This window comes from Pseudonaja textilis, chromosome 2 (genome assembly GCF_049901715.1).
Source record: "Pseudonaja textilis isolate UNSWEBS1 chromosome 2, rPseTex1.2, whole genome shotgun sequence".
NCBI classification, from domain to species: Eukaryota; Metazoa; Chordata; class Lepidosauria; order Squamata; family Elapidae; genus Pseudonaja; species Pseudonaja textilis.
The window spans coordinates 198,395,894-198,417,887 of NC_141991.1; the positions used below are offsets into that span (position 1 = coordinate 198,395,894).

Consider the following 21,994-nt stretch of genomic DNA (forward strand, 5'->3'; position numbering starts at 1 on the left):
ATGTGGGTTTGATTCAGGGAAGGATGGCAATGTTGAACCACTACAGAAAAGATATCTGAATCCTGAGAAAGTAAAAAGAATGAGGAAGAAACTCAAAACAAGTCCATCTTGACTGGATTAGATATAAGTTGAAGTAGGGAGAGGCTTTAATGGACTTTGAAGATTTTGTTACCATGCCCTAAGCTCCTTAAAGAACATTCCAGAGCTTCTGGTGACTCCAGCTTTGTGATCTTACATACCTTGAAGGGCTGGCTGTCCCTGACCTATATTTTCTGCTTTACTATAGGCTGGCAACTTCTTTGGTTTGAGCGCCACCCTTTTAAATATAGAAGAAAGAAAGGGATACTGTAGTAATCTTGCCCAATTCCAGGCAGAAGCTTGAGTTTGGCCAGGGTGACATTTTGAGCAGCTGCCCCTTGTTCATCCAATAGCAAATGGGGAACTTTCTCAGAGTTTGGCTCAAAGGAGCTTCACTTTTAGCTCCAAGAAAAACTGTGAAGATAAGGTCCTGGCAAAAACAGCTAAAGAGCTTTGTCAAGCCATGGTGTTAAGTAGAAAACATGTCTTCCTTTAGGTGTTGTACAACTTCCACTCTACACAGCATTTTAGACAGTTTGGCTAATGCTGAAGGATGATAATGGGAGTTGAGCTAAATATTCAAAGCCCAATTTAGCATTGTTTAAAATGAAGGGGATTCTAATTCCTGGGTTGATTCCAATTTGGGGATATTTTGGAACACCTAACTTCTACTCTAACACAAGACTTTCTGTTTTCTAAATCTACCCAATTTTTATTCATCAACATGCCTAGAGCAGGGCTGGCCTTGCTTAGTCAGACAAGAGATGTTGGATTCCACAAAAGCACAGCAAATTGTTATTTGATTTCTTAGTATTGTATTTTTAATGCCAGCTTTAGAGAGAAATTTTTTTATTCTTCCACCTCTTGTTCTAAAATAATTTGGTTTACTTTGAGAAAACATCTCATCTGAGAGGGGCAGGTGGGGGCGGATCATCTGCTGTTTCATCCTGGTTCAAAATGTCACAGGCCATTTTTGTCCTGGAAATCCTGAAATCTTCCATATTGTGTTATGACTCTGAATTTTAAAACAGGATTGATTGTTCAGCAGGTGGCAAAGTCAATCGGCAGACAGAGAAAGAACCACTTCAGATATTTACTTTCTGCCTATTTCCTACATAGAAATTTGCCCTTTATTTCCTTCTTATATAGAGATTAGGGTGTTTACAGAGGTTTGTCGAGAAATTCAAGATGGTAGCCGGGGCCACATTGTCAAAATCTCACCCTTAGTTGCACACATCAAACATGCATCTATTGTAAAAAAAAAAAAAATATATGGCAGGGCTTCATTCTCATGACTACCATCTTTATTTTTTCGATCCCATCCTTGTGGGCCCTCTAGGTAAGGCTATGGCTCCCGCTTGCCCTTCTTCATGGTGACTGAGTTAACACATTAATGTGGATCCAGGCTTTCTATCTTCCAGCAGTTCTTTATACAATGACCTTCTAGAATTTAATGGCATTGCTCCAGGACAAATACAGCTTATTTTGCCCCAACAAGAATGATGGAGATGCATTAATGAAAATCTAGGGGTTTATCAAGTTGAAATAGATAAGAGACAACATTTTCTCTGCCTAAAGAAATCTGCCTGGCTAGAGACCTGAAGCTCAAGGAGAGGCTACAAGATTTGGGCCACAAATATCCAGATTGCTGTAAGATATTAGCAGAGAGACACTTGGTACTTTCATCTAGTAATCACCAATTTTTTCTGCCGAGATCTGGTTGCTCTAGATCAGGGGTGTCAAACTCACATCATCATGGTGGCGTCACATGATGTATTGGATTTTTTTCCCCCTTTGCTAAACCAGGCATGGCCAGTGCATGACACATCCAGCCCACGGGCCGGGAGTTTGGCAGTCCTGCTCTAGATGAAACTATTCATCCTTTTTGTACTATGTCTCCAGAGCTTTTCCACATTGATAAAACCTTAGTGGCATTGTATTGCAGCGAGAAACATTCAAGCACCAAATTCAACCTTGCTCACAATAAAAATTTAAACACACCTATGAGTTCATCTTACCCCTGACTATAAGGAAGCAAATTTACAGTACTATTTTCTTCTGAGATGTTATTTTTCCAATTTCTCTGACTAGTCTAGTGCCCAGAAATGTCTTGAGGCTTCCCATCCAAGTACTAACCAGGCCCAGTCATATTTCACTTGTCTGCACAACCAAGGCATACTCCCATTATGTCCATGAAATAAATGGGATTGTAATAAGTTGTAACTAATTAAGAGCCACTGTGTTTTCTATTGGTTGACTCTGAATCCATTCTAGAATATACAAATCTGGTTTTGCCCATGCAAAATAGTTGCTTCAACGAATCCATATTTGCATTCCTTTAGTACTGTGAAATGAAGAATCTTGTGGATTTTAATTGTAGCTATAAACTACAAGAATGTTAATTGTACAATGGGGATTACATATATAGTGCATATTTATCTTTGGCAACACTCAGCAGCTCCCTTACCAAAAGCATAATTCTTCACGGTCTTATGAAGAGAGGACAGTCACATCATTTACATGCATTAACCATTATGTGGAATTAGTTCTTCTGCAGAATTGATCAGGAATGTCCTTGAAGATGTTGGGAATCCAGAAGGTTCAGCCTGCAAGGAAAACCTGCCTCTCTAGTGTAAAATAGTACAATGGGAGCAAGGTGTGGATGAGGCAGCAAGGCTTCATTGCAATAAACCCCATAATTTGGTGCCCTCTCTCACAGAAGGTATATATTAGCCCCTAAAGCAAATATATTTCATTTGGCTTTCAATCCCAGTGCATAAATAAATAATGGCACCTGTGACTAATGAATTTCTTGAATTTTTTATATTTTTCTTCAAGGATTTCTATATTTATAAATCCACCCACCCACTCTTTTCAGGACTGGGGCAAGTTATAAAAATGGTTAAATAAATCTTTGTAGGGAAGATGATATAGCATAACTCTGCAGTCCCTTTGTAGATGTTGCTATTCTTTAATAAAAACAAATTTGCAGAAGTCATGCCTTTCCCACCGCAGGTAGTCCATTGTGTTACTATCACTCAAAATGGCACTTGAATCCCATATCAAGATGTTTGCATGAGAGACTAAGCTAGAATAGATCATGTGAACATTCACACGCCATGCTTAGCCATAAGACAGAGGCTAGGCCAGATGCACCATTGGTCCATTCTCTAGAATAGTATGTTTACCATTCATCTATGATATATCAAGCATATCATCCAAATGCAAGAATCATGGATTTCCCCATCTCCAGTTATTGTTATCATGTTTGTTGAAATTTGCTCATGCTTAAGCCCTCTGGTTCACGCCACTCAAAAATGCTGCTGCATGAATGGCTAGCAAGAAGAGGAGGAGATTGTGATGAAGTGTATTTGTACTAACCAGTATTCATGGTTAAACTTGAAATATGAGTACAACCAATGACTGGACTCACATATCATAGAAGAGCCGTGGTGGCACAGTGATTAAAATGCAGTATTGCAGGCTGATTCTCTTCACTGCCAGGAGTTCGATCCTGACCAACTCAAATTTGATTCAGCCTTCTATCTTTCCACGGACCAAGATTGTTGGGGGAATATGCTGACTTTGTAAACTGCTTAGACAGTGCTGTAGCAATAGCAATAGTACTTAGACTTATATACCACTTTACAGTGCTTTACTCTCTAAGTGGTTTACAAAGTCAGCATATTGACCACAACAATCTGGATCCTCATTTTGCTGACCTCAAAAGGATAGAAGGCTGAGTCAACCTTGAGTCTGGTGAGATTCGACCTGCCGAACTGCTGGCAATCAGCAGTCAGCAGAATTAGCCTGCAATACTGCATTCTAACCACTGTGCCACCCACAACTCTGTAAAGCACTATGATGTAGTATCGTGTTTTATCTTTCCATTTGGTGAATAAATTTAATTGAATAAATCACAATTAGCATATATTAGTATATTTACATAAGAGACCAAAATCAAACCTGGTCTCAGATTTTCTGAAAAACTGCCCTTTATAATGTAATATATATTTGATACCTCTCTGTTAGAAGTAGCCTTTCTGTGTACAATCATCCGGATTATAGTCAGGCTTAATGAAGAAAGTAATTATCTGAGCATCATAGTTAATGTTTTACAATGACAGGAGTATGAAATATGAGTGAACTATTTCCATTATCCAATGTCCAAAACAGTCTATATAAGATGATACTCTTTTCAACTGCCTTTAAATGTTAGTATGTAGTTTAAGTTACTAAACCATCTGTAATGTAAGCCGTTGTCCTTTCACCAAATGCCAAAGTTCTTTAGCTGCTTGCTAGAACTCTTACCACACAGTAAATACTGCTCTAAAGCAGTATTTCTCAAACTTATCTGTCAGCATCCCAAGTAATGCACTCATAGAAAACAGAACTTAACTTAAAGATGTCTAGACTTCAACTTCCCAAATTCAACATAATCTTGTACATATAATGAACTAGGAGGTATAGAAAATGTACTGGATATCATAATCATATGTTCTCAAAATGAACATATTGAGTACAGTACAGATTTCAGATTGGCCCTGTTGGCATTTCATTAATTTGGGGTGCATGATTCAATATTTTAGTTATGCAAGGGGACTGAGTAGATAACAATTTTAATAGCACTTGGAAAAATCACATTGTATTAACTTTTGGGGCGTTCCAAAGCTACAGCACACCACACATGGGCTTGATGTTTCTCTTGGGATCTTGGCAGTCTTCTGTTCTTCATTTGGCTGAATGTTTCTTGACCAAGGCTAAATATTCCTCCACGTCATCTGAAGAGCCCAGCACAACTGGCACACGCTCGTGAATGTTTTCAGGAATAATGTCCAAAATCGCCTCCTTGCCTGTGGTTGCCATCCCTCCAGCTTTTTCGATGATGAAAGCCATGGGGTTGCACTCATACAGCAATCTCAGCTGGGGTTGAAGATGCGAAAAATAGGGACAAAAGTCCATTGTCAGCATTGTGTTTACATAGCAAACAAGCATTATGCAGTCTCATGGGAATGTCCCACTCTTTGCATAGTTTATTGCAGGACTCATCTATCTGTGTTTACCAAGAAGCAAAATCCACTCTAAACAGCATAGTTTAGACTACAAATTAAAAGTTTAGACTAGATTTTCATATGTGCGCATGTGTATGAGTGTACACAGATTCTCACACTATTTTTTTAAAAAAGCCGTTATAGTTCAATGATTAATTTCAGTTCAGGGCAGGAACCCAGAGGTTTGGTTAGTTTACTCTCACCAGCCTGCTCTCTTTCTCATGTGATTGGACACCATTTCAATCAGCATGATTAAAATCCTTTCACTTTTTGATGATGGCTGACTGAGTTTATACATAGCAGGAATCCCAAACACTGATCAAATTATGGCTTAGTATAATGTGATGCTCTGTCAACTAACCAATCTGGAAGGCAGTGGGAAAAACCGGTCTATTACCCATCCAGTAATGGAAGATCTATGCCATTTTTAATATGAATATTAAATTGTTGTGTGGAGAGGGTCTCCTCTTTCAAATTTCTGGGAGTCCACCTTAGCCAAGACCTCACCTGGAAAAATAACACTATCCAGGTGGTCAGGAAGGCTCAATAGAGACTCCATTTCCTTAAGGTCTTGTGGAAATATCAGGTGGAACAATGACTGATGACTTCCTTTTACCAGTCTATGTTAGAAAGCATCCTGACATACTGTGTTATGGTATGGTATGCTGGCTTGACAGCCACGGACAATAAGGCGTTAGAGGTTGATAAGCACAGCACAGAAAATTATGGGCTGTCCCCTGAAAACCACTGGATGAAATTTCTAGGACCCACTGCCTCAGCATAGTGAGGAAAATCCTCAGGGATGATTTGCACCCTGGTCAGCATTTCTTTACTCTCCTACCATCAGGTAGGAGATATAGAAACATAGCCAGCCAAATGAATAAACTAAAAAATAGCTTTTATCCATGGGCTGTCACTTCTGAATGCAACATAACACCACAATTAGGTTTAATATGATAGATTTGCAGGGCCAGTGCAATGTGCAACATGTTCATACCAGTGTAATATAATATAATATTACATACATATAGGTATATGGGAATGTGTATTAGTTATTACTTATTTGGGTTTAGGCATTCTATTTCTTTCATTTATTGAGCTATTGAAATGTATTTTGTGTTTTTGGGGGAGATGGGCTGCATCAAGGGAGGCTCATTTCATTGTTATTGTAAACATGTTGTGTACTGACAATAAATGTTTAATTTGATTTGTTTTGTATTGAATATTTCCAGCATATTAACAAGTCAGGAAAGTTGGTCCCATCCCATTCTGTGACAGAATGTTCAACTCCTAGAAAAATAGTATTGGATGAAGTACACTTTAATCTTTGAACAAGCCATTGTCTCTCAGGCTACCTTTGCTCATACTGTTGTGGAAATTCGTTGTGGAAGGAAGAAATAGTTTCCATGGATGCTATTTGAATTCCTTATTTTAAAAAATAGAACTAAAAGTGTGCACAAAGGGGGGAACCGCACGGTTAATAGGCATGAAAGTCTTGTTGAGACATGATGCATGAATGAGTAACTATCTCTTATCTATAAACCAAAGCAAACAAAATTTCAGAATTCCCGGAGATTAAAGTTCTCTATTGAATAAATATGGATCCTTCCCCAGTTTAACTAGAGTTGGGAAAGAATTGGCTAAGCGATTATTGGCTACGTTTCAATTTCTGAAGAATGATATTATGATCAAATGGCATTTGAAAGTCTCAATAAGAAGAAATGGGTTCTGAGTTTGTTTTTTAAATAAAAAATGTAGCAACTGTTTAGCAGAGTGGAACATATACTAAGTATATTAATATACTTAGTTAATATTAACATATATATATACGTATATTAACCTATACTAAGAAAGTCCTCAGTGGAGTACAGCCTTGATTTTCCAAAGCTTCTAAAAATCGTACCTAAAAATATTAAACGTTCTGAGCAAGGGAAAATAAAATCTACCTGGTGATAGAGGAATTAACTGCATACCATACTCCGTACAATTCACAGCATCTTATTTTGTAACCTTAAGTCTAAGCATCTTACTTAGGGTCTACCTGCTTAATCATACTTTCATTCTGTCATAGCTCATTTTTTAGGAAGCTCTACATTTTGGTAGAGCACAAAGTCCATCACCAAAGATGGTCCCAGAGAGCTCATTTTTTGCACACTGAAAAAGCCATGTTCAAAAATATACTAGGCATACCTTAGTGAAAGTGAGAAAGCAGAGCACTCAAATTATAGATACTGTTTCTTCTATGTTTTGTCAATGTTCTTGCACAAGGTGGGATACCTGGATTTATTTTTTAAAATGGGTTCTCCTCTAAACCAGGGGCCTCCAACCTTGGCAACTTTAAGACTTGTGGACTTCAACTCCTAGAATTCCTTTGCTTTGCTGGCTGAGGAATTCTGGAAGATGAAGTCCACAAGTCTTAAAGTCGCCAAAGTTGGAGACCCCTGCTCTAAACTATCAGGAAAATCAAAAATACAGGTACATATGTTTAGTAATATTACCTTTCCCTTAGGGCTCTTTGAATTGGCTGGGTATAAAAAGATTCCTCCATACACCAAAGTACGATGCACATCAGCCACCATGGAACCCACGTACCTGCTGCCATAGGGAGAGCTACCATCCTAGAAAGAAAAATGAAATGGTAGATTAAAATAAGCTTTGGTTTGATAATGATAACTTATGTGTCTACCATGCATCCAAACACAGCTTCCCTATGGCTCTGCTCCTCTGGATCTAATGCATAGGTTTCCTATTGCAGGGACGATCTTTAAATCCAATACCTATTTATGAAAAACATGGTGTGGATTGCTGAATTAATTCAATTTGAGTTTTTCAATAGCATCATGAAGATGAATCGATCCGATTTTGAAAATCAATCCAGGTCTCAAAAACAGTCTTTCTGTGAACACACGAACACTTCAAATCTTTAGAGTGATTAAGAAGGAATCATTTTCATCATCAACAGTTCAAATCGTACCAGGAAAAACATTGATTTGATTTGGAGATTAGATCAAGCTGCCTTTGAAATGGTGACTTGAATTTCTAAATCAAATCTTTGCAGAACCTAAATATATTCACTTAAAAGATTGCCTTTATAACTTTGACTCTCATATATACAAATACCAGGGGTGGGATTCAGCCGGTTCAGATGAACCGAATGTTAAATTTATATCTGGTTCACTGAATCAGTAGTTGAATTGTCTGGCCCTGCCCACCCCACCCCGCCCCACCCAGGAGTCTCCACGCAACCCGTTTTGGATGCAGATAAGTGCAGGGTCCACGTGGAGGCTCTGGGAGGATGAAAAACAGCCCTCCCAGAAGTTCCAGAAGTCTGGAAATTGTCCTGTTTCTGGCTTCTGGAGGGCCTCCAGAGCCTGGGGGAGATAGTTTCCCTCCAGAGGTACAAGGGAAGCCTCTGGACTCTGGGGAAGATGAAAAATGGCCTTCCTGGAAGTTCTGGTAAGCCACGCCCACCATGGCCACGCCTACCCAGCAATGGGCAGAGAACTGGTTGCTGCGATTTTTGAATCCCATCCTTGATGAAAACCTACTTGGGGAAATTTCTTCTTCTGAAGATATTCCGTGACTGCAGGATCAAAGTATGATGCATATCCTTCATTTAGACTGTAGATATTTCCCTTTTTCTTTATTTTTACGTCTTTGTTCACCAAAATGAATTCACCAATTGCCTAGCAAATAAAACAGAAAGCAATACCATTTTAACAGGATATAATATTTCATCTTGAATTGAAAATATATTTTTAAAAAATTCTTTTGTAAAGTAAAAATTATTTTATAAAGTATCACAAGATAAAGTATTGTTGGACATCTTATTTCAAGTGCTTTTGTATTATAACCAGCTACATCACCATCTTTCCAATTTTCTTAGAAATTTACTTTAATAAAACTATATATATATATATATATATATATATATATATATATATATATATATATATATATATATATATAGAAAAACAAACTACTGATTATAATTATACACATACAATGTAAAAACCAACTATTGCAAAATATTTTTCAGTATTATACAATAATAAATCATAAAAAGTTTGAAAATAGCAATGGTTATAATTTCACAATTATTTATGACAGAAGCACCAATATATATATTAGAAGTCAAAAGGAATAAAATGAAAATGCAGGTTAGATGCAGCTACTTGAAGATACATAATGGATTATGAGAAATTCTAGAAACGCAAAGTATCTAACTCCAGTGCCTTAGATCTGAACCAATAAAGGTGAGATACAACATGGCCATCCATTTTTACCTTCTACATTCTAGAAAGCAATTCTAATGCAAATCGCATGACATGAGCTAGGGAGGAACATGCAAAAAATATCCTGTTTAGAAAATCCTTTAGGATGTACATGGTGCCTCACACACGCACACAAACATGCCACTTACTCTTTAAGACATCAAGGTGTATCTGAAAGCGTACAAGAACATGTGTTAACAATACTTTTGAGATAATCAGAAGGCAGTCCTATTTGGAAGGAGCTATATATGGATGGTTGAATTGCTAGGATTGTTAAAACAAAAATAAAAAAATCACACACTCTGCTCATGAACACAGAGGGAATTATGATAATTAAATAGTGCTTTTAATAAAGCAAGTCATATATATATAAGAAATATATTATTTCTTTTAGAAGGTAAGTGGATTTCTGTAATTCTTGTAACAATTTATTTTTTTAAAAAAACCTATCATTTCATTGTGAACAGCATTTACTTTACTTTCTTTCATGTATTTCGCCTTCTAACTCTAAATCAGTTCCAATGCAAACTCTGTGTTAAGGCACTGCGTGCCAGTTAAACTTCCCAGCCACCCTTACTTCTGCCCTGATTTTCATTCACAATTATCACCTTTGTTTGACAAATAGCCTACGTTTCTGTTGATCTTCATCATTTAATTTTAAAATACTGCCTGTGCACATTTCAAAAATCGCACTGCTTTCTGGCTTCCTTTCCTAAGTGTTAAATTGTATATTATATTTGACAAGACATGTGCAATGTCAGTTGCTCTTTTCTTATTCCAAATCAAGAATGGAGATCTGGTTCAAATTGGGATGCTAGCATTGATTAGGATCATAGCAACATGGATATAAATCCTTGCTAGGATCCTAACCTAGATGAAGGTCCCCCCCCCCCATATCAAAGGCCCCTTGATATAGTAAAAAGAAGCAGGGATCCCTGCATACCAGATTGGAAAAATATAATCCGAAGAACCAAAAAAGAACACCCACCATCCCAAATTCTTTTACTGGAAACACCAAGTACATAAAGACAACAAGAAGTGGGCTTCCTTGTACGGTATACTCTGCAATCTATTACTTATGAATGTCTGTCACAAAAAAAAATCAATTTCACAGTGATCATGTATGATTTTTATGTAGTTTTACCCTGTTCATTCCTTAAACTACTGAACATTGCATTGTTATAATAAAATTATGTAAAATACTCATTTTTGTGTCCATAATAGCTTCAAACAGTTGTATAATGACTGCCTGTTAAGCAAGGGCTACCTGTACCAGGCATAATATGCAAACTCCAATGTAGTATTTATCTTATTGATGGTTGTTTCATTTTGCAAATTAAAAACTGGGGCTGAAAAGGCAGGATTGCAAGACCGCAAGCAAACAATCATCAATCTTAGGATTCCCAGGATGTCTCTTACCGGATCGAGCATAAAACAGTTGACGCCAGATTCCAGGGCCAAGACAAGCATAGTAGCACTTCCATACAGGGCATAACCAGCTGCCACCAGATTGCGACCAGACTGGAGAGCATCCTTTTCACAAGGAGCACCAGGAGAAACCTTGAATAATAAGTAAAATAAGTTTAGAAGCTGGAAATTTCAATACTCCTATGCAACTGATGAGAAGTGTTTCACTGCTATACTGTGATTCTTTCAGTTCACTGGTGGCAGTATTTTCTTTTCAGGACAACAAATAATTTGAAATATGCTGTCATACTCATAAAAACTACCACTTTGCCAACAAATATCTTGAGCATTGCTAAATATGATGCCTTCAGTTCTAGCTCCGTTATCAGATGGTTCCTAATATTAAGAAATAGCTTCAACTGTTGACTTAATCCTTATGTTGCTCATACTTCCTCATGGCCATAATACTATGTAAAAAGGTAGAGTCCTTGCAGATTTTACTCTGCTAGTCATTGCCAATTATGAGGGGTGGCAGTGCTCATCTCTGTTTCAAACCCATTGAGCCAGCTCTGTTCAAAGACATTTCCGCAGTCATGTGGCCAGTGTCACATCACAGAATGCTGCTACCTTCCCACCAAAGTGGTACCTATTTATCTACTCGTATTTGCATGCTTTCGAACTGCTGGATTGGCAGGACTGGAGCTTACCCCATTACATGGTGCTCAGGTCTTCAACCTGGGCATCTTAACCATTGAGCCACTGCACTATCCCTCATAATTCTATGATTTCTTCCTTATAATTTCCATATGTTACTGAACCTCATCTTCCAGCATTCTAATTGCCACACTTGATGGAGCTGCTAGGAATTACAGTTTATGGATATCTAACAATTATTATCCCTAAATGAAAATAATGCTTTTGAGAGCCAAGGATATCAAGGAATTACCTTCTTCTTTACACCCAAAGCTTAATGGAATCTATTTTTTCAATAACACCATACAGTACTACACTCACTCACTATAGAGCGTGTACAATTCTTCAATGTCAGCATTAGTGCTCCTCTCCATCTTAATTCCCACCCCACTATCTCTTAATTCTTGTAATTGGCCAAGGAAATTTTGCTGTTTATTTTAAAATAGAAGGCAAAACAGAATCTAAAAGAAGAAATTAAACATTCTATCTCCATATGGGAAAAAACTCCAATAAGTGTCTCCCATCTCGCACTCTACAAGTAATAGGAGGAAAGAAGGAGCTAGCTATTAGCTGTGTTTTCAACCCAAAGTTTCCTTATTGTGATCCTGATTTTTTTATTTTCAGTATTTTTAATCCTTGTGTATAATCTGCAAGATAATGAATAATTAAAACAAATAGTAGAGTATTGCATCTAAAGACTATCAGTATACAGTATATATTTAAATACATGCTCATCTAGAATTTCAAGTTCCTTTAATCAGGTCACCTGCCTATAAAATGGTATGCACTCTTACGGTACTTATTGTTCCACTGTGCATATCAGATGCCTACAGGGATTAACCAAACCTACTGGTCTAGCTACTTGGAAGTTTACATTGTGACTTTGCTCCCAATGTGCAAGATCACTTCCCCCTTCTGAGAAGGCTGCCTACACCATTACATCCTATGGGCCTGACTCATGAAAACAAATAGTTGCAAATCACAATGACTAAAGACAAAAGTGTATTGCTCAAACACAGGTGGAGTTTATTTACTACATGGCAGCATAATTTACATAGTTTGATTTTCAGTTAACATGTTTTGTGACACAGGCATTGTGGTTTACACACTATGGTAAGTTAACCCAGCTATGGTCTTCCTATCAAAAATGGATTTTTTAAAAATATGGTAGTAATGGTTAAACCTGTTTTCACTTGAAACTGTGAACTGCTGGAATCAGTAATCACAGGCTCTTAACTTTGGATTGGAGGTGAAAAGTTATTACACATTCTTCTGGAACATCCATCTACACAGGATTCCCACTCACTGTTTCTAAACAGTCTCTGAGTTCATGTTGTTGTTGTTCAGTCATTAAGTCACCTCTGCCTCTTCATAACTGCATGGGACTGTAGCACACCAGGCCCTTCTGTCCTCCACTGTCTGCCAGAGTTTGCCAAATTCATGTTCATTGCATTGATGACATTACCTAACCATCTCATCCTCTACCGTCCCCTTTTCCTTTTGCCTTCAATCTTTTCCAACATCAGGGCCTTTTCCAATGAATCCTCTCTCCTCATTAGATGGCCAAAGTCTTTGAGCTTCAGTTCCCTGGATTCATATATTGAGCTAAGTGATAATACGGTTTGTTTGGTTTTGATTAAATATAATGGGTGAATCCAATCAACTGTTGCTTAATTAATAAAATGTGGTTAAACAAAGTGTAAATCCTGTCACAATATTTATGGCCCCAGTTAAAACTTATCATTGTTACTTGTGGATTTGAGAAGCTTTAACAGGAACATAATCAGAAATTTGGTCACAAATTAGTCTAATATAAAAGTGGTCCTCCTCTTTCCCCTCCTCCTCCTCTTTGATATTTAGCAACCATGCAATATATCTTACCTTTTTATAGATAGCAAAAATGGTTCCAATAGAAACAAGGCAATCAATATTAGAAGAACCATCAAGTGGGTCAATGCAGACAACATATTTACCCTGCAAGAAAAGAATATTCAAATAACTTTTTAAAGAACAAAAATTCATGCTTGCTTTATTGTTAAATACTTTGACAAAATAATATCTTTGGGGAGAAAGTAGGCAACTTTTCCCATTTTCCTATCTAAAATGAAAGGTTTGAACTATTAACTGATCTCAGGCTGATGGACTCCAAACTGTAAATGAGGAAGAAATGTCATAATCCTGAAATAATCAAGCCATACATTTCTCAAAAGGGAAAATTGTTGTTTGATTTGGGTTTGTGTTTAATTAAATGTATTGGATTTGCTATGGCCAGCCACCTCAGAAGATTCTGAATAGCTTAACAAAATCTCCAAAAATGTTGACACCAGAGCAACAAGCTTATTTCAGCCACAAAATCTGAAGGAATGTTCTGTAAGATGTCATATCACCATCTACATCTCAGGTGATGCAGACTGCAGACAAAAGTAGCTGTTGAATGTTCTAGATTTCTGAACAAATCACAAACAACAGCCCAAAGTGGATAAGGCTTATTATTCATTTAGAAAACTCTCCTGCAAGAGGTCACTCCTGCATGTAGGAAATACAATAAAAAGTCCTGATCCTAATGCAGCGCTCCAGTCAAGCAGAAGTCAACAAACCAGAAAAGACTAGACCAATATTTAGAAAAAGATCAGACTGAGGAGGCCCTCAATAAAACTGTCTCAAAGAGGGTCAAAAATGGTCAGGATGGAGACTGTATATTGGGACCCTTTTCCCTTTCTTTCCATGCATCATGCAAAATTTGCCCTCCCCAAAATTAGCATTCCATTGCGTGATCTTGAGTTTTTTTTAAATGTCTTGGTTGATGTCCCTGCCTCTGTTAAATTCAGATAACTGTCCTTTGCTGCCCACCCGAGACAGTTGAATGGCAAAGCAGCACAGTGAAAAATATCTAACTTGGTTTAACTGAGCTTTATTGTTCATGCTCCCAACCCTAAATCTGTGAAGGTAATGAATGTACAGCAGTGCATGCAGTGGAAAAGGACAGGAGTTGAAAGGGATTTTTAGTATAGCCTGCATAATTCTTCCAAACAAATATTTTGTGCAATTCACTTCCAGATTTGATACACTTAAAATGTTCAAGTAAAGATAAGGAACTTATGGCTCACTGTCCACCTGTGATTTCAGTGGCTTCAGGTGTCTCAAAACTCATGCTCTCAATCTCGTGGAAAAGTGGTGACACTTTTTCAATGACATTTTTTTTTTGTAACCCTGACATACACACACACACACACGCACACACACACACTCCCAAAAACCCAAGTTGGTAAAAATGTTGATTACCGTAATGAAAGCCATAACGGCTGAAAATAATAACAGGGGAAAAATGCAGCTATGTGTGGATTGAAATGATACCTTGAGACATTTTCAAGTGATTGTTTATATAGCATCATTCTGCTTTTTGATCAATCCTTTTTGCCCTTGGATTAGCATTATGAAGGAACTATAAGGTTGCCCTCTGAAATTTAACCTAGTGCCCTCCATATATTGGCCTTAGGTTTGAGTATTGGATTATATGCAGCCAATATGTGACTTAAGTTTAGTGAAGGGCTGGTTTAGGGTTATTGCCCATTGATTCTAATTCCCCCCCACTTTGTTGTGTGTGTGTGTGTGTGTGTGTGTGTGTGTGTGTGTGTCTTCAGAGGGTTCTGCTCTTTGGCCTTTGAAGTCAGCATTTTGGGTTAAAGTTTACCCATTTTAAAAACTAGCTGTTGGCTCAACGCTGCACTGGGGAATTTATCAGAGATACTGACCTGTTTGTCGTCTTCCACTATGACTGCTTCTTTGTTTTCTTCTGATACAATGACACAAGTGGAGAATGATGATTTCAGCATGTTGATCACCATGTCATTGGAAAGAATATCTAACTTCTTTACTTGGTCCCCTGTCACATTTGTAGAACCAGCAATTCCATAGCTGAAAGGAAGAAAAAAGATTAGAAAATGTGTGTGTGTATGAGTGTGTATGTGCGTTAAATGAATCTCTCAGGCAGTTTAAAATTAATTATGATTCTAATGTCTTACATAGATCTTCACAAGTTTTAATTCCTCTTCCCTTTTCCCTGAATTACGGTTACATCCGACATTATTTTTTAGGGTTCTAAATGAAAATGGGCAGGTAATGCATATCACATATGACACTGATCCTAGTTTATCTTGAACAGAAATTGCATAATAAATTCAAGCTTTTATGGATGCCCCTGTTTTCTGCCCTCCAGTACAGACATTTCAGAAGTGTCCCTGTCCCACCAACATTAATTGCAATTTAGCATGTCATCTAAACTTTTGCCTGCTGTGTTAAACATAATTTGCCAAATTCCAGGTGAGGCCACATGGTTTAGTAATAGCAATAGCACTTAGACTTACATACTGCTTCATAGTGTTTTACAACCCTCTCTAAGTGGTTTACAGAGTCAGCATATTGCCCTCAACAATCTGGGTGCTCATTTTATCCACCTTGGAAGAATGGAAGGCTGAGTCAACCTGAGTTAATGTGATCTATTTTAGACAAATCACAATTAAGTTTTTCAGGTCTGGACAGCATAATCAAAATCAGAGCAAACCTTTCCTCTTTGGTTGTATTGTTGATCACAAAACTGAAGCTTAATTTGATGTCTGAATACAGCTATGGACTACTATCTGACTATGTTCATATTTCTATATTCATGTTTCATTTGTAATCCTCAAAATGTTAATACAATGTTCTTAATTTTTTATGTAACCCTTTAAAAAAAATTTGCTTTAACATCTTAGACCAAACTTGCTCAACTGATACCTTCTAGATATATTACGCAATCGATAGCTTATGATACAATGAGAAAATAATAATGCTCAACATTACACAAGTGAGCATTCTAAAAGTTGCTATTATTTGCCCCCACATTATCTACAAATTTCCCTAACCACCAATATTGCTCATTTTCATCTTTTATATCTTTCTTTGGAAACTGGTAAAAATTGCTAGAGCCATAAACCATATATTTCACTATAATTATCTGGGAATAACTATAAAACAGTAAAAATCTATTCCTTTTTTAAAAGAATCCCATGGTGTAACTGAGAATTCAGGCGATTAACTGTATTCCCGAAAATGTGGAGAGCGCAAGGGTGGTAAAGGCTAAGATGGACATATATTTGATAGTTCCCCAGCCCACCATCATTGAACAAGTAGTTTTTTGTTATTCAACTTTAAAAAAAGAAAAGAAAAGTGGGCCCAAGTTTTGCTTTCTGGTGAAAATCAATGGGGCAGAGTAAGTTATTATTAGCTGCCAAATGATGTAAGCCTTTCAAACATTGGATGAATCTGTTGTTTGTTTGGTCCTTTCAGAATATCGTAGTACTAAATTTAATGGGAAACCTAGCTGTATGGCCTCAGCAAGCACAATGATGCTGTGTGATACAGGTAGTCCTCAACTTACAACCGTAATTGAGCCCAAAATTTCAATTGATAAGCTGTTGAGTGAACTTTGCTCCATTTTATAACATTTCTTGCCAGAGTTAAGTGAAGTTGTTAAATTAGTATGGGGTTGTTAAGTGAACCTGGCTTCCCCATTGACTTTGCTTGTCAGAAGTTTGTAAAAGGGGAACATAAGACCCTGGGGCATTGCAACTATCATAAACACATGCCAGTTGCCAAGCATCTGAATTTTGATCACCTGACCATGATGATGTTGCAATGGTTGTGTGAAAAACAGTTATAAATCACTTTTTTCAGTGCCATTGTAACTTTGAATGGTCACTAAATGAATGGTTGTAAGTTGAGAATTCAATCTTGCTCCAAGGCAGCATTGCTGTACAAATGAGCTAACAAGTCCTTGCTAGTTTTTTTTTAATAGAAAATTCTGCCTTAGCTTGATGTGTGAATTCAGCTGCTTTTTATAAACACTTGAGTTATCAAACCTAAGATTTAGAATATTTAAAATTCACATATGAATTCATATCCAAATATGATCATGCTGTCCATATATACCTGCACATATGGGAATATTTTCCAAGAGCTCATAGTAAGAAAATCTACCAAGATGTTATCTGAATCACATATTAACTTTACACAAATAAGAGGATCACACAGTACCCAATTATTATCTGATGGGTCAACTTTGCTTATTTGCCAATTGCACTAAAAGAAGGGCAAACATAAGCAAAGTTCTTCATTAAGAAATACAAAGTATGTCCACAGAGATGTGCACATCAGGCAGGCAACAGCTGTCTCTTCAGTTTGCCACTTCCTGTGGGAGGTGGCCTTAAATGGTTGCACTTGCTTCATAACTTGTTCCCAAGACAATGAACACAATTGCAGGACATTTACATACACTTCAAAGTTACTGTTGTTGAGTTTCCTTTTGCCTCCCCCCTCCCCAAAGATAGTTGGGTGATTGAGGTTCTACCTTCAACCTTCTACTGATCAAAACCTTCTAAGTGAGTGCTTTTTTCCTCTAATGTTCTGATATAATATTAGATAATTTCTATCAAACTGAACTTATTTTTGTAATTACTAAATGATGTTAGACTAAAAAGAGGGTAGAACAAGCCCCAAACTGTGATTGTACATCTATTTACTTGGAAAGTAACCCTAATTTAAATGACAGGACTTACTGCAGTGAAGTATCTGAATAAATAATACAAGTTAAATATATAAGAAACTGATTTTCTAATGTCATATATATATCTAACATTGAATATAGATTAATTAACAGGAAATCACAGTTTGGGTTTTGTACCCAAAAGGCACAAGTACACTTGTAAAATAAGTGGGAAATCCTTTCTTCTTCTAGTCTCTTCAATGAAAATACAGACTGAGTAGTTACATGAGAAAAGGCAGCTTGTAGTTTGCTGGAAATACAATACTCATCATTCCTAGCACAAATTGCAGGAGGGAAAAATAGATTAGCTGATATTCCAGGAAAGTTAATAAGTACAAAAATTAGATTGATGAATTACAGGGTTTGGGCAAAATAAAAGAAGAAAGGTTGGATTCTAATGCTAAATAATAAACTATAGCAAATTAAGGACACGACAGAAATCCTGGTTCAGAAAGGCCCAGCTGAAGAATAGGTTCCAAATTCCATAGAGTCATTCAGCTAGCTTGTATTAGTTTTCATTTTGATGGATCATGGCGAGCTACAGAATCCCAGGAGTAGAATTTAAGGAAAGGGTGTTTGGACACTGGACTCTAGAATAGATTCTGGAGTCATATTTTGGCAAATGAGAGGGACAAGTAATAATGGATCATATGCAGACACCCTTCTTTGAAAATCATGGAGGAAAACAGGCACATCCTAGGAAGGAATACAAGCTGCATAATTGGCCATACACTTGCTCTCTCTTGGCGGTAGATACAGAGGACAAGATTTATATAGCTGAATGTTGTGGCCATGAAATCCATCAAGATTAATCCAGAGACAGAAGCAGGTTGAGCAATTAAAGGCAAGATTCACTCTGAAACTGTGAAAGAAGACAACTGCTGCCTGAAAAATTTATATATTGTACTAAGGCATAGTTATTTAATACTTTGTTGAATAAATCATGACTTCCTTCTTAGATATGTAACAGCAAGCTCCAATTTACAATTCATAGCTGCTGAATTTGCACGTCAAGCTAAGGCAGAATCAAATCATCCACAATATTGCATACCACAAAATGTGCAGGAAGGGCCAGGCCAATGATGGCTGCAAGTATGTCCTATTTCTCAAAAAAGACCATCTCTTTTTGGGCCCTCAGCAAGAGAACTTACTGGTTTAAGTCCCTTCTCCCTTTCAGGGTGGCTTGGTATGGAAGAGTGATGGGGCTTTGATGGGGCTAATTCCTGGGTGTACAAGAGAAGAATCTAGGTAGACAGTGGAAGGGGCCACCACCAACACAACTTTCTCAAGAAGAGAAAGATCAGGAAGGATGGGACACACACAGAACAAATGAAGGTGAACACGAGGCCATTCCAGTAGGTGTTTGAGGGGGCTCCACACACTCCATCTGAAGAGTGGGCAGAATGAAATTGAGCAGCTGAGAAAGAAAAGGCTGTTGCTCAGGTGCCCTGTCTTTTTCCAGGCAGAGAAATAAGGCGGGATAACATCCCGTCTCTCTCTTCCTAGCATCTGCCTTCTGAGTAACCTAGCAGGCTCCAGGCTCCTTCTGACACTTGGCAGAGTCAGCTAGTCAAACACCTGTCCTGTCCTGAATGGGGAGAAGACGATCCCTGCTGCCTATCACGAGAAACCTAACAACCGCCACGGGACCTTTGGGAAACTGTCCGTTTTCCAGTCTCTAGCAATGCTCAAGGTACCAGCAACCCCGTCATCCCCATTCAAGCAGCACCCTGGATCTCAAGAGAAACTCGGGAGAAAATGCTCGAGGGGGTTCATCGCCCGACCCGTTGCCCGTTTGCCAGCCAGAGAGCCGTTGTGCAAACTTACAGGTTGGCAATGCCCGCCTTGCGCACGGCGGTGGAGATGGCTTTGACGGCCGTGCAGAGCGCGTTGAGCAGCTGAGTGAGCTCTCCGGTGCCCCGCGCTTTCCTGCCTCCCTCCATCACGAACCGGGTCACAGTGGTCACATTGGTGTCGAAGGTGGACCGGTCTGTCATGATGGCAAACGGCTGTGGCGTTGGCGCTGGTCGAGGAGGAGGAGGAAGAGGAGGAAGCGGTGGCCGATCCGAGTCCTTTTGAGAGGGGAAGGGCACAACTGGCAACGGCAGAGGCCGTCCCGACGCTTCCCAGGTCCACCTCCTTTACTACGCGGAACTAGTGCCAGCCGCCCACTCCGCAAAGATGGGGGGGGGGGAGGAGAGGAGCGCCGTCTCCTCCCTCCAGCCGCCCAATCCTGAGAAAGGGGTGGGGAAGGGGTGAGGGCGAGAGGGTTTCGTGGCCTTCGCGGAATAATCGATGTGTTGTTTTCGATCTTCGGGGCGACCCGGCCCGAGAAAAGAGGAAAACGGGTCGAGCGGAACAGCACCGATCAGGTCCCCTAAGAAAGTGAGGGAAGGGAAAGAGGCAGGGCGGACCACGATTACGAAGTCTGAATTTAAGACACGAGCGTCGCGCTAAAGCCAACCACACAAAACAACTCTATAGCTTAATATCGCGTGCGCATCAGCCCTTCGCCTCCTTTTTGGCCCTTAGAGAAAAGGGGTGTCCAACCTTGGCAACTTTTAAGACTTACGGACTTCAACTCCCAGAATTCCCCAGCCACTCATGCTGATTCACATGCTGGCTGGCGAATTCTGGGAGTTGAAGTCCACAAGTCTTTAAAAGTTACCAAGGTTGCACAGCTCTGCCCTACAGGTTTCAGGATACAATAGCAATTTAGATCTGACTTGAATCGGGACTCGTTTTTTTTAAAAAAAAAACTCAAGAAATTAACGAATGAGAAATAAGCAGTGTACACAAACTCCACCTTTTATATATTCTTCAGGTGTAATGTTCCTTCCCTTTTCTGTTTGTATGATAGTGTGCATCGTTGTATCTATTATCTCAAGTGGAGAGAACTGCAGACAACATACTTGCTTCTTGAATGAACCTATTTGCCTGAGTTCACATCCTACATTTAATTCAAAAAGAGCCGCAAACAATAACCAAGATTAATAATACAAAGTTTGACATGTTGTGCAACAACCTGGGTCTGTAACCAATCAGATTAAAGCCAATCATTTTCTCTCTGTGACTACTATGTCAGACCTGAGCTACAAAAGTCAGACAAGAATTTTAAAAAATCCATAGCTGCCACCTAGTGTCTTTTTTTTTTTTTTTGAGTTTTGCAGTCGTGATCTTATGGTTTGTTTTTATGATAGTATTTTGCTGTATTACTTAACTGGGACACCTGCGTACACAATCAAAATTTAGCAGTAAATGTGAAAAAAGCAGTTCTTTTTAAAAACTAATAACTGTGCAGATCATAATAATGTATATCAATTTTTTTAAAAAAAGTGGATGCTCGATAGGCCAAGAAAATGGAACTCAGTAAACCTGTTCCTTTAAAAGGTTGGACCAGCAGTGTGAAGGAGATGAAGCAATGGGCTCTCAGTAGCAGGGACACCAAATAATACATAATGAGCATTATCAGGCCCTTGTGTATCCGGAGAACATGGCCATTGCAACATTGTTCCATAGCTGGCCATATTCAGTGGTGCTCAATGTATTATCCTCCCAGTTACATGGCTGCATCTCTCACTGAGCTGCTTAGTCTCATTGCAGGAATGGTTATAGATTATCCCAGGGTTTTCCAGTATTTTGAAATATTATTCTCTCTGATGCCGCATATTAGATTAGATTAGCAGCTTCAAGTTTCTGTGTGTACAGCTAACGAGTAGGCTAGTTTGGTCGCTCAACACCAAGAGACTGGTGTAGCGGGCACAGCAGTGCCTGCAATTTCTGTGTCATATGAGAAAAGTACATCTTCCTCCTCCTGTCCTTACCACTTTCTATAGAGGGACGACCGAGAGCATGCTGTCATATTGCATTACAGTCTGGTTTGTAAGCATTATTGCTTCAGACAGGAAGGC

The 21,994-nt window shown here is 38.5% G+C and overlaps 1 protein-coding gene across 1 annotated transcript; it reads right to left on the minus strand.

Annotated features, from left to right (window-relative positions):
- Positions 1 to 4,681: 4,681 nt before the first annotated feature.
- On the minus strand, positions 4,682 to 20,174 carry LOC113438492 (fructose-1,6-bisphosphatase 1-like). The gene is made up of 7 exons (XM_026703888.2): positions 19,911 to 20,174; positions 15,256 to 15,418; positions 13,385 to 13,477; positions 10,823 to 10,963; positions 8,678 to 8,815; positions 7,628 to 7,747; positions 4,682 to 5,001 (listed from the first exon to the last, which is right to left on the minus strand). The coding sequence occupies exons 1-7, from the start codon at positions 20,078 to 20,080 to the stop codon at positions 4,810 to 4,812; spliced, it is 1,017 nt and encodes a 338-aa protein (XP_026559673.1). The 5' UTR covers positions 20,081 to 20,174; the 3' UTR covers positions 4,682 to 4,809.
- Between the last annotated feature and the right edge of the window lie 1,820 nt (positions 20,175 to 21,994).

Bases quoted from the DNA above. Each gene is read 5' to 3' on its own strand.
- LOC113438492 (XM_026703888.2), bottom strand. From the start codon at position 20,080: ATGACAGACCGGTCCACCTTCGACACCAATGTGACCACTGTGACCCGG. The intron at 13,478-15,255 runs GTCAGTATCTCT...CTTTTCTTGCAG, and splicing joins TAGTGGAAGACGACAAACAG to GGTAAATATGTTGTCTGCAT. The intron at 5,002-7,627 runs GTAATATTACTA...CTTCAACCCCAG, and splicing joins CAAAGAGCCCTAAGGGAAAG to CTGAGATTGCTGTATGAGTG.